The 16,968-nt window shown below is 36.9% G+C and overlaps 1 protein-coding gene across 4 annotated transcripts in view; it reads right to left on the reverse strand.

Annotated features, from left to right (window-relative positions):
* Positions 1-390: 390 nt before the first annotated feature.
* LRRTM4 (leucine rich repeat transmembrane neuronal 4) overlaps positions 391-16,968 on the reverse strand; it is a 764,460-nt gene continuing 747,882 nt past the window's right edge. For 3 of the 4 annotated variants that reach the window (XM_064377850.1, XM_064377852.1, XM_064377851.1), the window contains one exon: positions 391-1,861. In XM_064377850.1, the coding sequence (XP_064233920.1) occupies positions 1,640-1,861 (222 nt within the window). In that variant the 3' untranslated portion in view covers positions 391-1,639. The remainder of the gene's footprint in view (positions 1,862-16,968) is intronic. The other variant, XM_064377853.1, reaches the window with a different exon arrangement.

Genomic DNA, 16,968 nt, shown 5'->3' on the forward strand with positions numbered 1-16,968 from the left:
GTCCTTTGCTATTTGTGTTATGACGCAATGTGGATTTGTTTATACACATTTTATTTGTATGATTTCATGTTAAACTTCAAATAAATGCTTCCTTATGTGAAAAAAAAAGACATATCCAAGACTGTGTAATTTAAAAGGAAAGAGTTTTAATTGACTCACAGTTCAGCATGGCTGGGAGGCCTCAGGAAACTTACAGTCATGGTGGAAGAGGAAGCAAACATGTCCTTCTTCACATGGCTGGAGCAAGGAGAGGTATGAGAACCAAGCTAAGGGGGAAGCCCCTTATAAAACCATCAGACCTTGTGAGAACTTACTCACTATCACACTATCATGAGAATAGCACAGAGGTAACCATCCCATGATTAAGTTAACTCCCACTGGGTCCCTCCCACAACACGTGGGGATTATGAGAATTATAATTTCAGATGAGATTTAGGTGGGGACATAGCCAAACCATATCAGGCATAAACCACATCTCATATTTCTTTTCTACACTTCATATCTGCCTTCCTATCTGACCATGGAACACACAGAAAACACTTGATAGATACCACTTGATTCTTATTGAAGTGCCCTGATATAGACTGGAAGCATTCCATAATATACATACAGATAAAGCACTCTGCATTAGGTGGGCTGTGGTACACCAACCACAAAATAACATATTTATTTTTCAACATTTTTTTCTTTTATTGATAAAAACTACACAAAAGCTAATTGATAATTAATTTAAAAAACAATGTTACACATTATCTTGTGTTTAGAAATTTGTCAGCTTGGCAGTTTCATTCATTGAGCACATGGCCATGGCCCTTTTATAGCCTTAGTCCACATGAGAATGATTCTGCTGATCTTGTCATTCAGAGATCTTCAAGGCTTTCTCAGACATCCTACACAGTGAAGGCTGCCAACTGGACAAAACAAAACTCCTTCTATCATGTACCACATATGGCATTTGTCATGAAGAGTCATTCACCCAGACTTACTGAGTTTTCTTTCCAGTAGTTTTATCGAACTTTGTGGTCAACTTTCTCTGTGGTCCGTGGTAAAACACATTTTCTTTTGATACAACATAAGCTTTAATGCTCATGTTTTGTATTAGAAACTTGACCAGGAAAAAAACAATTTAAAACAAACAAAACAAGAACAAACAGCATTTTTAAAGAAAAAAGAAAACGAAAACAATTTAAATAAAGTCTGTGAGAGTTACAAATACCTAAAGAGGAAACCTGTTGTTTCCCGCTTCCCACCCACCCCTGTTTATTTGCCCTCCTGTGGTTCTCCAGCCCAGGAACCATGCACTGTAGAAAAATCAAATATACAAACAAACCTATATGTAGCTAGGGTGAAATCTATTTTTATAAGAACTTGACACTCTTACTATTTACATCCGGGAGCATTTTTGTTCGTTTATGTTTTAAAGCAAAGAAAGTTCTGCAGTTCTCCCAGTTCTGCTGCAGGTGCATTCGCTACCCTTTTTAAGCAGTTTGGTTTTATCTTTTCCTTTTCTCTATGCCATAAATGTTTTAAAAGGAACGATGAGCTTGCTCGATTGCACGATTTCAGACACCCACTCTCCTTTAAGATGAAGGCCCTCCCTCCCCCCGTGAAGTTCCCCAATGAGGAGTTGGCTTCAGCGTTAGTTTGCAATTCTCTCAAGGTAAATGGTCGGTGCTGCCGACCTGGCGATGGTGGCGATGAAGCTGTGGTCTTGCCCTAGCTCCAGGCCGGGGCTTTCATCTTGCTCCAGAGACACTGTCTCATAGCCCTTGGTGACACGGAGAGGCTGGTGGGCCTGGCAGTACCCAATCACAGGCTGGTCATAGCTGTAATATGGCAAGGGCTTCACATGGTGTGGCATCTGGATATGAGAAACAGAAAGATTGGTTGATTATAAAATTGCTTTGGAAAGATTGGACAACACTCATCAGATTCTATTTTTGTTCTCTTTCATGCTGTTTCAAGTTAACTACAGATTCAACTACAAATAAACATTAACAAAATAATGATTACTATATAACTCAATATTGCTTTGTCAGCATATTATGTATATATACTTTGTACATAAAATAATATATGTCAAGTTTTCATTGCTCTAGCTAGCTAGCTAGCCATTGCAATAACAGAAAGTTAGAAACAACCTAAATGCCCTAGGAATTTTAAAATTGATTATGTAGATCCTACCTTTGAATGTAGACCTCAAAAATATGGGGGAAGATCTCTGTTGTAATATGGCAAGATACAGTATTAAGTAGAAAAAAATTCAGGTGAGAAAGAATATATAGCATAATATATTTTTATTTTTATTTATATATATATAAGCATATATGTAACTTTTTATTTGAGCTCTATATACAATTGAAATCTTTACTATCATCATACACAACTTTTATTTAGGTTCAAAAAACAATCACGATTTCCCATAGATTATTTCTAACACTTTATCCCATATCAATACTGGACCAAAGAACTCTAGAATCATGGGAGAAGGCACATCTTTATGTTCATAATATGTAATATTATTGGTTTTCAAGCCAGCAAGCCAAATGTGTGTCTAATGTTAGTATAATAAATCTGAACAATGGTCTGCAGAAATTCCATTAATATAAAAAGCAGAAAATATCAGTTATAATAATTTTGAATTTTGGTGGAGCATTTTATTAAACCACAAATTTCTGATAAAGATAAATGTATTCCAAATTTAGAAAAAGGCAAATGATGTTTGCTTACTTCTTGCTCTCATGCTAGAATATTTCTCATACTTGCTAGATACAATTTGACACTCTTGATAAACAATCCACAATGATAAAAGTGCAAAGGCCCCACTGCCCTCTCAGGTTAGAAGGTGTGGCAGGTTTTAAACTATTGACTCTCAGCTTTGACTTCTCTTCTGTGGTTGCTTTTAGAATGCTGAGGTTGGGACTTTGCAAACCACGTATCTGTTTTGTTTGTGGTTTTCTGTTAGGCTTTGCCAATGGAGGGAGATGGCAAAGCTTAGCAGGGAGAGTGGAATTGCTCCCATTGTTGGTTTCCTCTTTGTTTCTTCCTGCTCCAGGATTTACCCTAATGGCATTCTTCATTCTGGCTGTATCAGTTTATTCCCATAGCAGCAGGTGCTGCCTATTTGCAGTATTTCCAACATTTGCCGTATATTCAACGTTTGATCTCATCAACCCCTCCTCAGAGATACCAGTTTCTGTGATACCATGGCAATATCTTAGCCTTTGCATATACTTAGTTCATAACTCTATATCCAGTTAGCATCCTTTCTAAAAATTCTTTCTTAAAATAACTTATATTGTATCAGTTAAGAATTCTATGTTGAGTTAGCATTCTTTCCAAAATTTCTTTCTTAAAATAACTGATATTTTGTCAGTCTTCCGACTGAACTGTTTGAATTCTTCTGTATCTAAAAGTGCAGATGCAGTTGTTTTGATTTTATAATTTACTAGAAAATTAAGCACCGAAGGTCTTATGGCTCCCTATACTGCAGGGGGTTAACCAGCCTTAAATATAATTTAGCAAACTTATTTTTAGAAGTCATTCCTCTGTTTACTATGCAAGTTCCTCAAATGCTCTTAAAACTATCTCTAGTATTTTCTTGCTGGCATTTTTACTAACGTGATTAACAGGACTTTGACACAAATTCACTGTCTATTTGTATGATAATTATGTTTTTAACACCTGTATGCTTATTAAGATGCAAGTCACCTCCTCTCAGTTTTTAAGATTTAGACTAAAGCAGTGTTTTCTATGGACAATTACAACTCATTAGTAGGTTATGAAATCAATTTAGTGAATCCAAATAAGCATTAAAAAATTAAATTAGCTCGAATAGAAAGTATCAGAGTATAGAGTAAGGATAAGTTGTTTCGTGAGAGTTTTGTTTTAAATTTATGTGTGTGCATATCAATGTGTATCCTGAGTCACATTGTAAATTTTAAAAATTAGGAATAGTAAAAGACGTTTTTGAAAAATACTTGGTCAAAGCACATATTCAGATTACAATTTATTTACAGTGATTGGCAATAGCCCAGATAAATTCTCATTCCGTTTTTACTATTCCTTCTCTATTAACTCATGTAATTCACTGTTTTTCACAGTAAGTTGGATAATTAAGTCAATAGGTAATGCTTTGTTTCTGTTTTGTTGTTGCTTTACTTCTAAAGGAAGGTAAAAACTATTTTCAGGAAGTCTTTTACGAAATAGTAACAAGAGTATTTCTCATCAAACAAGCTATTGATAAAATCTCAAATATACCATTCTACTATTTTAAAAAGAGAGTTGCAAAAAATACATACTAGGTCAGAGTTATGATTGATAAAGAGACATTTTAAAATTGGACCTTAATTGCTGTGCTGACAGAGAGAGCTATGAGCAGACTGTAAGGTGATGTGCCCAAATCACTAGATACAAAATAAAAGTTAGGTCTACTCTACCTCACCCCAAATCTATTGTTTTGTTTTGTTTTGTTTTGCTTTTATTATTTCTTATTCAGTGAGACCTCTTTCGATAAGTACCAGTTCACACGTAAAATGTTTATCAGTGGGTTCTATTTTAGGAAACCTCATAGGATTTTTCAGTGTGTCAGATTCCTGGAGATATGTGTGATTGGTGTCATGGGTCACTAAAACTCCAAGAAAGCATAGAAATGTAAGAAGACACTTTGTGCTGACATTTCAGCAGGGAGAATGTTTTGAAAAAGGACTTCCTAAGGGTAATACAGCCCATTTGTACTCTCTTGTTAATGGGTGAAGTAACGTAACTTGAAAATCACATAAAAATTTAGCAAATTATTTTCAAATGGAAACATTCACTGAGTATAAAACATTTGTTCTACACTTTCACTTAAAGAAATGACTAATTTTCTGCAAATTAGCCAAATTACTAAAAGATATCAAAATGAACATTAACTATGAGTTGTGGCTCTGTTCACAGTCTTGTAGCACTGTCAATGGTCTTCACGAAGAGGAGCTACTTGAATTCACAGACATGTATACAACAGTGAATGTGAGAGGAAGTCAGGGCCTTAGGGATCTTTTTGCACAAGGAGGTGACTTTACAGATGAAAATAAGTAGCTCATAAGTGAACATTATTGAATCTGCAATGTTTACTTAAAGCCTTTCAATTTTACCTGTAGTGGGGGAGAACAATTTCATAGCTAAGAAATCACAGCATTTCTCTTCAAATTAAGTTAACTTAAATGTCAAGGGACCTGCATTAACTGCAAAGCTTTAGGTTTATATATTACACCATTTCCAAACTCAGAACATTTGTTTTACTATTATAGTGGTAGTTTATTTTTTTATGCCACTAAAAAAAAAGGGCTCATATCATTTTCTCTATTGTAACTGAGACAGGCTTAAAACCTCTTGCAGGGTAAAAACCATTGTAAAGTTCCCTCCTGCACGACAGACTAATAGCAAGAATTCAAGAACCAAGTAAATTGGCAAGCTTTGAAAGAATATCTGAAATGTTTGCTCTTTTACTCTTTAAGTCTATTCCATAGGGCACTATGTAATCAACTGAATTCCTGGTTTCTGAGGAGCTTAGAGACTGAGGTCTTATACTTTATAGTAATAGTGTACAGTACATTAACCACCTGGGCCCCTGTGTGTGTCATTGTTTCCTTTCCAGTAGACAAAACAAAGTATCCTTAAGTTTTGCTTAATTCAGATTTGGTATTTTTGTAAATGTGTTCTCAGAGCCTCTCCAAATGGTTCTGTGTTCCATCAGCTCTCCGATCAGCTCTACTCTACAGCACAGCAGAAAAACGCTATTTAAAGATGTCCTCGTTAGCACACTTGACTGCTCATTGACTGCATTGGAAGCTGCACTTTATTTACAGATAATAGGTGTGGAGCATAGGATTTAAAAATCACTTTGAGAAATATATTCTACTATTCTTAAATTCTGCCATTTGCTACTCTGAAGTATATGAGCACTTTCACATAAATCACATTAAATTTTTCTTTCATACAGGGATATTTTATAACTAAATCTCAAATAGGTTATGAAGAGGAGGAACCATTATGACTACTTATAAGTCACTTCAATCCTCTTGAGCTTCAGGCAACTCCTCTGAAAAGGGATAATAGTGAATACTTTCAGGGTTCTCTGACCTCTATAAATTTCAGAGAACCCTAAAAATATTCCTCCCTGATACTGAAAAAAGAAGGAATACATTGAAGGGACATAGTCACACTCCAGTTTTACTCGACACTGACAGTGTCTTTCTTGAAAGGTGGTATGTCTTTTGTCTACAGTTTCCATTTAGAGAGATGCGCACACAGGATGGGCCATAGATTGACTCATTAACAAGCCCTTCAGTCCTATTTTCTGTGCTAAGAAGCTTAGAAACCTTTGTGTATGTTCTGGTTTTCTAAAAACATCATTTATCATTTGGCCAGAGGATGTTTTTCTTCAAATACACTGAAGAAAGTAAAAAATGACACTTTTTTTCAACTATTGGGGTTCATAATGTTAGTGATTCAAAAAGAGAAGTCAGGGAGAGGGCATATTTTTCACTGTTGGGAGGAATGGTAAAATTATAGAGGACTTTGTGGAGTTTCACAATCTGAAAATTGATTTAGATCTCATAATTCTACATCTATCATAATTATATTTAAAATGAGAACTGAACGTGTCTGTATAGTAGATGTGAGAGCAATGTGAAATGGACTCTTGATATATGTGATCACGAAAGGCTTTTGAAGTTCAGTTTTGTTATAAGCATGAAATTCCAATATTGTGACCTTCTATTCTCAAAGGTATTAGCATTAGTTATAAGTCATTTAAGAGTTGGATCATTCTAAAATTACCATGAACCATCATTATTCTTATTTATTAACTTTTCATGAACATTGTTCACATTTCAGCATGAGTTCTTTCAATTGAAGTCATAAAAAGTTGATTTTCAATTTTCTAAATGACATTTGGTCTCTAATTTTCAGAATTAAAGGATAGTGTCTAACTACTTAGGCCATTTACAAAGTACCAGCATATAAATCCAGATGAAGAATTCAATGCAATTGAATTGCTTAATGAAGATAGACACTTTGCTTATTGAAAGTAAAATTAATTTTAAAATGAAGGTCAATAGCTAAATGAATATATCTTAGCCATTAGATATTCTGGCTATATTAGTATGTGACAAGAATGTGCAAGGAAAAAGTACATGTAAACAAGTTTGGGTCATGAATTTGTCAGGAATTTTGATTAAACTGATAGAACCTCAACTCATTTAACTTAGACAAAAGGGAAATTTAATTGGCTCATAGAATACAAGAAAGGACATAACGGCTAAACTGAAGGATGAACAAAGATACCACTGAGTATTAGGAACAACTGGATCTAGGAACACAAACGTCATCAGGGCTCTGTCAATCAAACAGGCCTGATAGTTTCAGGCTGCAAAATGGCTTTCTACACCTGACAGACACGTAATTGTGACAACTCCCAAGCTTTACATATTCCACTCATGGTAGATTACATTATGGCTATAGTTATTTCTAGGTCCCCTCACAAAAAGGTGTGGTGTCTACTTTTCCTTTACCTAGAATACAGGCTGGCCTTGGAATTTCTCTTGGACAATAGAACACAGTGACAGTGACATTGTGTGAGTTCTAGGAACCTAACCTATCTAGCCATTACCCTGTGAACATGCTTGGGCTATTTTGCCAGAGGATGGAAGCTATGTGGGGTGACTATGGCATCTTAGACCAGCCAGCCTCCCCTAGAACTCATAGGAGCTCATCACAAGCACATGTGCACCACAGCAAAGTCCACAAAAGGCCCTGGATAAGCAGAATTGCTCAGCTAAGCCTAGCTCATATTGCCAACACCCACAGACTCAAATGTACATTGTCTGTTGTAAGCCAATCAGTTTGGGTGTGGTTTGTTATACAGTAAAACCAATAGAGTAGCTTCTATTATCAAGAGGTACTGCATTATAGGGTCATAAAATATATGAAAAGGTCTTGATTATTTTATCTTAGTAGTCTATATCCCTGAAACATTTTACTATACTTACAATGTTGAATATTTATATAGATTAAGTTGAATCAACTTATCAGTTCTGGTCATGGGGAGGAAGTTTTGCAAGGATAAGACAGCTCCCAGACAACCAAAAATTGATTATTCTGATGACTAGAAAACTTATTTTACAACACTATTTTGAGAAAGTACCTTGAGCTCAAAAGTTAACTGTTTTGGAAAACCAAACACTGCATGTTCTCACTCATAAGTGGGTGTTGAACAATGAGAACACATGGACACAGGGAGGGAAACATCACACACTAGGGCCTGTTGGGGGGTGGAAGGGCTAGAGGAGGGATAGCAGGGGCTGGGGGGAATGGGGAGGGATAACATTAGGAGAAATATCTAATGTAGGTGACAGGGGGATGGATGTAGCAAACCACCATGGCATGTGTATATCTATGTAACAATCCTGCATAACCTGCACATGTACCCCAGAACTTAAGTATAAAAAAATATGTTAACTGTTCTGTGTTAAGATGGAAATTTGAGTCCTGATCTTTAATTACTAACTCCAATTTACCATTCCAATTAACTTTGTAAAATGTTTTTATTTTTTTATTTTAGAAAATCTTAAAAGGAAAATAAGAAGATAGTGCAAATTGATGCCTCATTTCCATTTCTTTTCTTATGGGCTAAAATGCGTATAGTAGATGGAGCATGTAAAATGCACAATACTCAACATACTAGATGTTAGCTTTTTATACTGATTGGACTATTCGGACAATTTTAAACTTTCATTTTGACAAATATTTCTCTATAGCATTTGTTTGTCTTGTCCTATTGTTATTTAGAGGTGGGAATGTGTACTATATGTGCACTCAACAGTTATCCAAATTTTAACTTTTAAGCCAGTCAGGGGATAACAGAACTGAACATCCACTGCATCTTTATTGCTCTCCTACCAGGATTTGTTGCCTGTGAGGTGCCCAGAGAGTTGATTAAGTTAATGAATGAGGTACTAGCCATCTTTGAAGTTAGCTTTGACTCCATTAACTGGGAAGCTTATTACATTAGCAGCACTCTCAGCATTCAGTGAGGTTTTAGGCTAATGAGCTGGATTAATTAGCTGGTATTAATTTCTAAAGGTTTTCCTTCTGCAGCTTGGCCCCTAAATTAGAAAAAGTCTCACCAACAGTGCATTGTAAGCAAACACCCTATTTAAGTGAATTTACATGAATTTGCCTCCAGAGTACTTAGTAAAAAATAGAGATGATAGAATTTCCAATCACATAACTTTCTTCTCTGCAAAAAAAAATAATTGAAGAAGTTTTAATGATATATAGAAGACAAATTTCTCCTACAATGGAAAACAGTGATTATTACTTGGCCCCAAATTCCTTCCAGGAAAATTAAAACCATACAAAAGTAAACAAACAGAAACAAATCCTATCAGCCTATACAACAGAGTCAATTCAAGATATGTTTGTCTTAATCCCTTCTCAGCAATTTGAAAAAGGAAATGAAAGCAGGAATGCCAGTACTAAGAAGGTGTAATCAGCTTTAGAGAGTTTTCCATCCAAGTTCACTTGCAGATTCTCCAATATTCAGAGTAGTCTATTTTAGTTTCCATATGAATTTGTGTAGTCTTCTATTTGGATCTGTATTAAACCCTTTCTAGTGCCCTTACCTTGTTTTACCTAACAACATGCATCTTGCCTAAGCAGAATACAACTGATTTGTTTGCCTTTTGAAGATTTTGAAGATAGACTCACTTCGTGACCCCTCCCAATGCCTCCAATCTGACAGTGTGGTTGGCATTCAGTAAAACCTAGGAAATTAGTTAACAAATGTAAAAATAAAATGAAATTCACATGTAACGGAGGTGATTGAGTTTCTTTTAGTCATGTATCTCTGTAAAGCAGAATTGCATATCCCATGGCAAAAGTTTAGAACTTACAGACAGACACAGAAGGAAGAAAACTGTAGAGGACATAAACATGCTTGATAAAGTGAAAAGGTTACCATGATTCTAATAGAGTTTAAATATAATTTCTTGGAAGACTAGCTGGTCCTCATGAAAAGAGGCATTGAGATGTAGAGGAGAAGACTATTTAGAAAACGCAATTAAAATTTTTATTCTGATTGAATGTATTTTAGAACAGCATGGCAGAATGATTCATAAATAACACTGGTTACATATTTTAAATAAAATTGTAAAAGTCTAGGTTAATGCCTGGATCTCTGCCACAGAGTGTATACTATTAAGGAGTAATTATATGAAAGTGAATTTGCCATAATAGTTCATTTATTTATGCATTCATTTCATTATTCCCATGGTAAATATTTATCACAGAAGTTGGCAAACTTTTTCTCTAAAGGGTCAATAGTAAACATTTCAGATTTGCAACCCATACAGTCTCTATCATAACTACGGAACTCTGTAACAACTACTTAATTCTGCCTTTATCATGGGAGAATGGGCTGGGACAAAACGTAAATGAATGAACATGGCTGTTTCCATAAAACTTTATGAACACTGACTTGGGATTTCACTTAATGTTCATGTGTCAAAAAATATTTATTTTCATTTGATTTTTTTGTTTCTTACCATTAAAAAAAACTAAAAGCATTTAGGTTGTGGGCCAGTTTTCTTTGAGTTAGGCCTTGTGCTAGGAGCTGGGTATATAAAGGAGAATAAAATAAGGGTGCTGTACTCAAGAGTTTATTAAGAACTGACAGAATGAGACAAATCTAATTCCACTTCCCTGTGGTTTAGACTGCATAATACAGATCAGTAAAGCCGAGGTAGAAAAGCACTCCCAGCTGGCAGGCATTGCAGATTTCACTGTGAAGATCCAGGTCTTCTCAGGAATAAAGCTCTCAGTGCATCCCAGACAATGAGGTGGACTCACGTAACCCTGGTACTTGGAAGTCAGACTTCAGCCTTCAGGAGGGAGTGCTAAAGTCACCATTCAGGTCATTTAGATCAAATATACTCTGATAGGATAAAAGCCCACTGACCTTTTAGAGACGAACTTACAGGGACAATCTTAAGCCAGCAAACCTGCCCCTGGGTGTATGATGGCTTATAACTCAAGGCCTGGGAGTACTGGTGATTTTGTAAAACAGGTCAGGTTCACGAGTTATCTAATCATAAACAGGGTTTTTTTTTTTCCCACCTATTGTATGTATGTGTGTGTGTAGAAGTTAAAAACAAGCCTTTATTTCTCAATTTCACCAAGCGTTTTCCTCCTATACCTGGACTTTTGTATTTACTATTCTTTTTGCCTGGGATCTCCTTCTTCCCCTCCCCACTTTTTTTGCAATGGGCTTGAGTTTCAGAGTCAATATCCTGTTTCTACAGGGGCCTTCTCTAACCACCTGTTTAAAATGCCACCCCACCCTGATTTACATGTGTAAACCATTTCCTGTTTCAATTTCTTATTTTCTTCATAGCATTTAAAAAATGTTAAATATTCTTAATGATGCTATATTTCTCCTTTACTAATAGTTTATGCCAACATAAGCTCCATGATGTCAGAGAACTTTTATGACTAGTTTGCTGCTGTGAGTAGAATGGTTTCAATAAATATGTGAATAAGAATGTATGAATTTGAGAGATATTTATTAGTGAATCGGATTATATTTGGAAGAACTTTACCTCTATAGCTGTGAGCATCTCCCTTTCCTTTTCCTTTCTGTACTATCTCCCACCCATTCTTACTTTCAAATTAAAACAGGGGATCCTAGAATCACAGGCCATTTTCAGTCTACAAATATTGGCATGCCTGGCATTGTGATGAAAGCTAAAGATATTAGAATGACTAAAGCTGTCCAGAACCTTAAGGAACCTGTAGCCTAATATGAAATACAAATGTAAGTGGATTTTTGTAATGTAACTTCATTTGTGGTGAAATGCTATACTGAAGAAAGAAGAGGAAGGGAGATGACTATCAGGTGGTTTCTGAGCCAAAGAATGGGTGCTTATGAAGTCAGCAAGAGACAGACTGGTGCTACGTGTAGCTTCCATAAACAGACAGCACCTGTGCTACTGCTGCCCTGATCACTGGCCACATATGTACAAGCAGCCTACAACCCAGGTGGTACTTATCGAAAAGCTACTCATAGTCCAATCTCGGTTTATCTAACTCACCCACAATTTGCCCGTGTGTAGAAGGGAAACCCCTCGATCACTTTAGCCATTATCCTCGCCAGCCAGCCCAACACTGACTTAGCTTTTAGAAAAAAAAAAAAAAATCATCCCTACCTTCTAATAAGCAGTGAAGACTAACCATGGGCCTGGGATGTGTAAGGACAGGTCATGAATTTGGTTGTTTCTCTCCTGCTGAAAAACAAAACAATCTACCTCAGCCACCCCTGATTCAGAAGCCAAGAGCAGTGATTTGAGCTGCAAAGTGCCTTTAGAGCAGTGGTTCTTGCTTCTGGCTGCAACTTTGACAAATCTGTAGTGATTTTAAAACTACTTGGCCGGGCGCGGTGGCTCAAGCCTGTAATCCCAGCACTTTGGGAGGCCGAGGCGGGTGGATCACGAGGTCAAGAGATCGAGACCATCCTGGTCAACATGGTGAAACCCCGTCTCTACTAATACAAAAAAAATTAGCTGGGCACGGTGGCGCGTGCCTGTAATCCCAGCTACTCAGGAGGCTGAGGCAGGAGAATTGCCTGAACCCAGGAGGCGGAGACTGCGGTGAGCCGAGATCGCGCCATTGCGCTCCAGCCTGGGTATCAAGAGCGAAACTCCGTCTCAAAAAAAAAAAAAAAAAAAAAAAAAAACTACTTAATGTCTGGTCCCTATCCAAGATCAATTAGATCAAAATTTCTAGGGTATGGCCCAGATCACACTATGTTTAAAAAGCATCCATGGTGATTCAAATGTGCAAGCTAGGTTGACAACACCACTTAATGTTAAATTTAGGTTGCTTTTGCCTAAAGATGTAGGCTCAGCAGGGAGTACACAGTATGATTAACTAATTCCCCATGCCTGCCTGGAGATTGCTTGACTCAAAACAAAGCAGACTCCTTCCCAATCAGAAACCACCAAATGCAGTGTACACTGTGTATTTTTGAGCCTCCAACTAAACTTTCCATTCTCTTTAGTTTGTTACTACTAATTATTCTGTGTCACCAATTTGAGCCTCTTCACTTGGCCCTATTTATATTCCTGTTGGTAATTAAACTGCCATCCTCTTAGTTATCATCAATTTAGTTATGTATATATTCCATTCTTTTGTCTGAAGTTAGGTGTAATTCAGTTGGGTAAGTTTAACAGCCATCATTATACACATGTTTTCTAAATAGCTACTTGTAGGTGAATTTACCTTGTGTTGATGGTGAACTGCCCATAAATGTTCAGTCAGCTGGAGAACTCCTTTGGCTAAACATTGTCACAATCTATTTCTTTTATTTTTTTAAGTAATTCAATTTACTGAGATGGTAGTAATAGCCCATTCCACTTTGCACTATAGGGGAGAAAGGATATTTTTATCTATTTAAAAGCTAATAAAGACTCTCACTGTTGAAAAAATTCAAATCTCCCAATTATTTCCATCAAGCGATAAATTTAAAAGAAAAGAAAAAGAATTAAAACCCCAAAGTGTTAGCAAATAAGCAATAATGACAAGGAGAAACTTAGGGGAGGATCATTAAATTTATCTCTGCTTTAAAGCAACCTGATGCTCAAATATTAATACATAGGGGGACTATAAAAGGATGTCCTCTGACACTGGAAATAATAAGCATTGACACATAATTGATGAAATTAGCCATTTGTAATAGTAAATCATAGGAGAAGAAGATGATCTGTACGTGTGAGACTACAGAGAAGAGCTTGCAAAAGCTGTTCTCAAATCATCCACTCACCCACCCCCAACTATAGCTGCTACCCATGCTGCAGATCACAGGGCTTATTTACTTGGCTCTAACTGTTATACCATGTTCTAGCACGTACCCCCATGGTCACATTCTTGTATTTCCCCATCGCTACAGAGCATTCCCTTTACAGACTACCTCCATTAGTTCCTATTTCAGAATGAAGCTAAATTGAATATCTAGATTGTTTGACATACTCCAGAGGAGTTAGACAAATTCACTACGCTGCACTTCATTATTTTTCTTGGCCATCACCCAGAATATAATCTCTTCTGGGAATCAAGACTTCCTTCACTCCATTTCTATAACATTATTTTTGGTTTTCTCTACCCTAATCTTTTTTCTGCTTTTCCTACAAAAATTCTACCCTTACCTCTCAAACTCTGGTTTCATGACTAACTACCCTTCACCCCAAACTACTTCAGTGAAATGCGTATAGCTTCTTCTGCTGTGTATTATGATTTAATTTTATGTGGCTTCTGTATGGAAACTCAAAGTACCATTTGTCAGGACAGCAGATAATTTGTATTTATCATTCTGAAAACATGAAAAGGCTCCATGATTGTTTTAACTCATCACATAGTAAAACTCATTGATTTAGACTAAGTAGGCCAGGTACTGTGGCTCATAACTGAAGTCCCAGCACTTTGGGAGGCCCAGGTGGGAGGATTGCTTGAGGCCGGGAATTTGAGACCAGCCTGGGCACCATAGTGAGAACATGGCTTTATATACCAGGATATAACTCTTCAACGAAAGCCATAAATTACATAGCATTTTAAAAAATATAGTTTATGTCATGTTTTATGTTGTTTAAGCCACCTAGACCATGCAGAACGAGTTAGGATGACCCAAACATATGAATAGAGATTTTGGTTCTGTGAAGTTTAGTGCTGCCTAAGAAATATCTAAAAATTTGGGCATGATTTTGGATCTGGGTCATGGGTAGTGGCCAGAAGAGTTTTGAGGTGCATGCTAGAAAAATACTTCATTGCCATGAAGAGATTGTTGGTAGAAATATGGAAGATGTTAAAGGCAGTTCTGGTGAGGAATCAGAAATACAGAAGTTGGTTAGAGGGTATTCTGCTCATTGTAGCATTTTTAGATACACCCCTTGCCTCTACCCACTGGTTGTATTATATATATTCTTTTTAGAGAATATGTAGACAACCATAAACAGAATGGTGGAAGAAGTATGGATGATAAAGGTCATCCTGGTGAGGTCTCAGATAGAAATTAGGTGCAGATTACTGGTCACTGAAGTCTTTGTAAAAAGAACTCAGCTGAATGTATTGTAGTGTTTAGGGGAAGAAATGTTTGTGAATGATGAAACTAGATATTTATCTAACGAGATTTCTAAGCAAAATATTGCAGGTGCATCCTGGATCCTGCAGACTGCCTATAGTAAAACAATCAGATGCAAGAGAAGAATTGAAGAAGAAATTAATAATCAGAAAGGAATCAGAACTTAAAGATTTGGAGAATTCTCAGCCCATGCATATTGGAAAAAAAAAAAAGGAGAAAGCATGTTCTAAAGAGAAAAATAAGGCTGTGACTGGACCATTACTTGACAAAATGATTACAGGATCATATGAGCTGAAACACTGCCAGTTTGAACTAAGGGAGACAGAGAACGTGGGAAAGATGAAGAAAGACTGCTGCACTTCTAGGGTCCCACAGGAGAAGACTATAGAGCTATCCAGCTGCCGATGTAAGTTTTCCCTTAAGAAAAAGGAAGAAAAGGAAAGTATGACCTGGAGGCTCTTCAGAGATCATCTGGGCTGCCCCTCGACCACAGGTCCAGGGGGAAAGACTGATTTCTCCTTAGTTTCAACATGCCGGGCTGTTGCTGCCTAGAGCCTTGGGGGTAGGACCCCTTCCTGGAAAATTGTGGAAGTGGAGCTGCCACCTAAAGTCACGGATGTGGAGTCACCACCTACGTTGGTCCAGAAAATGGACCACCACCCATGTGGGCCTGGAAAGTGGAGTATTGAACCAAAAAAGATTATTTTTGAGCATTAATATCTAATGGAATTTGCCTTGTAATGAAATTTTTTGGGACCCATTACATCTTTCTTTCTTTCATTTCCCTCTTTTAGAATAGATCGTCTATTCTATGCATGTCACAGCATGGTACTTTGAAAGCACATAATTTGTCTGGTTTCTCAGTTCACAGCTAGAGAGGAATTTTGCCTCAGGATGAACTATATACTTTCATTCTCATCACATTTGATTTAAGTGATATTATTTGAGAGTTTAGAGTTTATACAGGAAAAAGTTAATGTTTTGGGGGATGCTTGGATGAAACAAATGTATTTTGCATGCAAACAGAACATAAAATTTTGGGGAAGAGGAGCAGAATATTACATACGAATCCTAACCCTCAGCATGGCTATATTTGGACATGGGGTCTCTAAGGTAAATGAGGTCATAAAGTTGGATCCCTGGTCCAACAGGATTAGTGCCCTTAACAAGATGTGATGTTATGTCACACGTGTTTCCCCACGTGTACAAAGGAGAGGTTATGTGAGCACATGGGAGATGACTACTGTCTACTAGCCAAGAGAAGGGGCCCGAGAATGAAGCCTTCATTACTACCATCTTAAGCTTGGGCTTCTGACCTCCAGAACTGTGATAAATAAGCTTCTGTTGTTTAAGCCAACCCATCTGTGGTATTTCGTTATGAGAGCCTGAGCCTGCAAACATAGGCACCGTAACCATGGCCTGGTAAGGCTTTGCATGAAGACACGTGGATGATATCACAATGATGGAAGAAATGTAGCTTCAGCGGATGAACGATTTTGTGAGAAAGTATTGTTAGTTTTCTGCAGATGTCCAAAAACATTTTTTGAAAGAGAGATGAGTGAAATTCTGCATTTTAATAATTGAGTAGTGGCTTTGGTGACATTTATCTAATTTATAGGTTCTGGACTGAAAAGAAGACCACGGAGATCATTATACTGACTCACTCCAGAAGCTGTGATCTTTCTCCAGAGAAAGTACCTCTGAATTTAGGGAAAAGCCTACAGGAGCAGGACCATCTGTCCTTTCTTGAACATCTTCCTCCATTACCTAGTGCTGATCTTTATAGCATTTAAATG

This window comes from Aotus nancymaae, unplaced genomic scaffold (assembly GCF_030222135.1).
Source record: "Aotus nancymaae isolate 86718 unplaced genomic scaffold, 86718_ANA_hifiasm-v0.15.2.pri h1tg000017l, whole genome shotgun sequence".
Lineage (NCBI taxonomy): Eukaryota > Metazoa > Chordata > Mammalia > Primates > Aotidae > Aotus > Aotus nancymaae.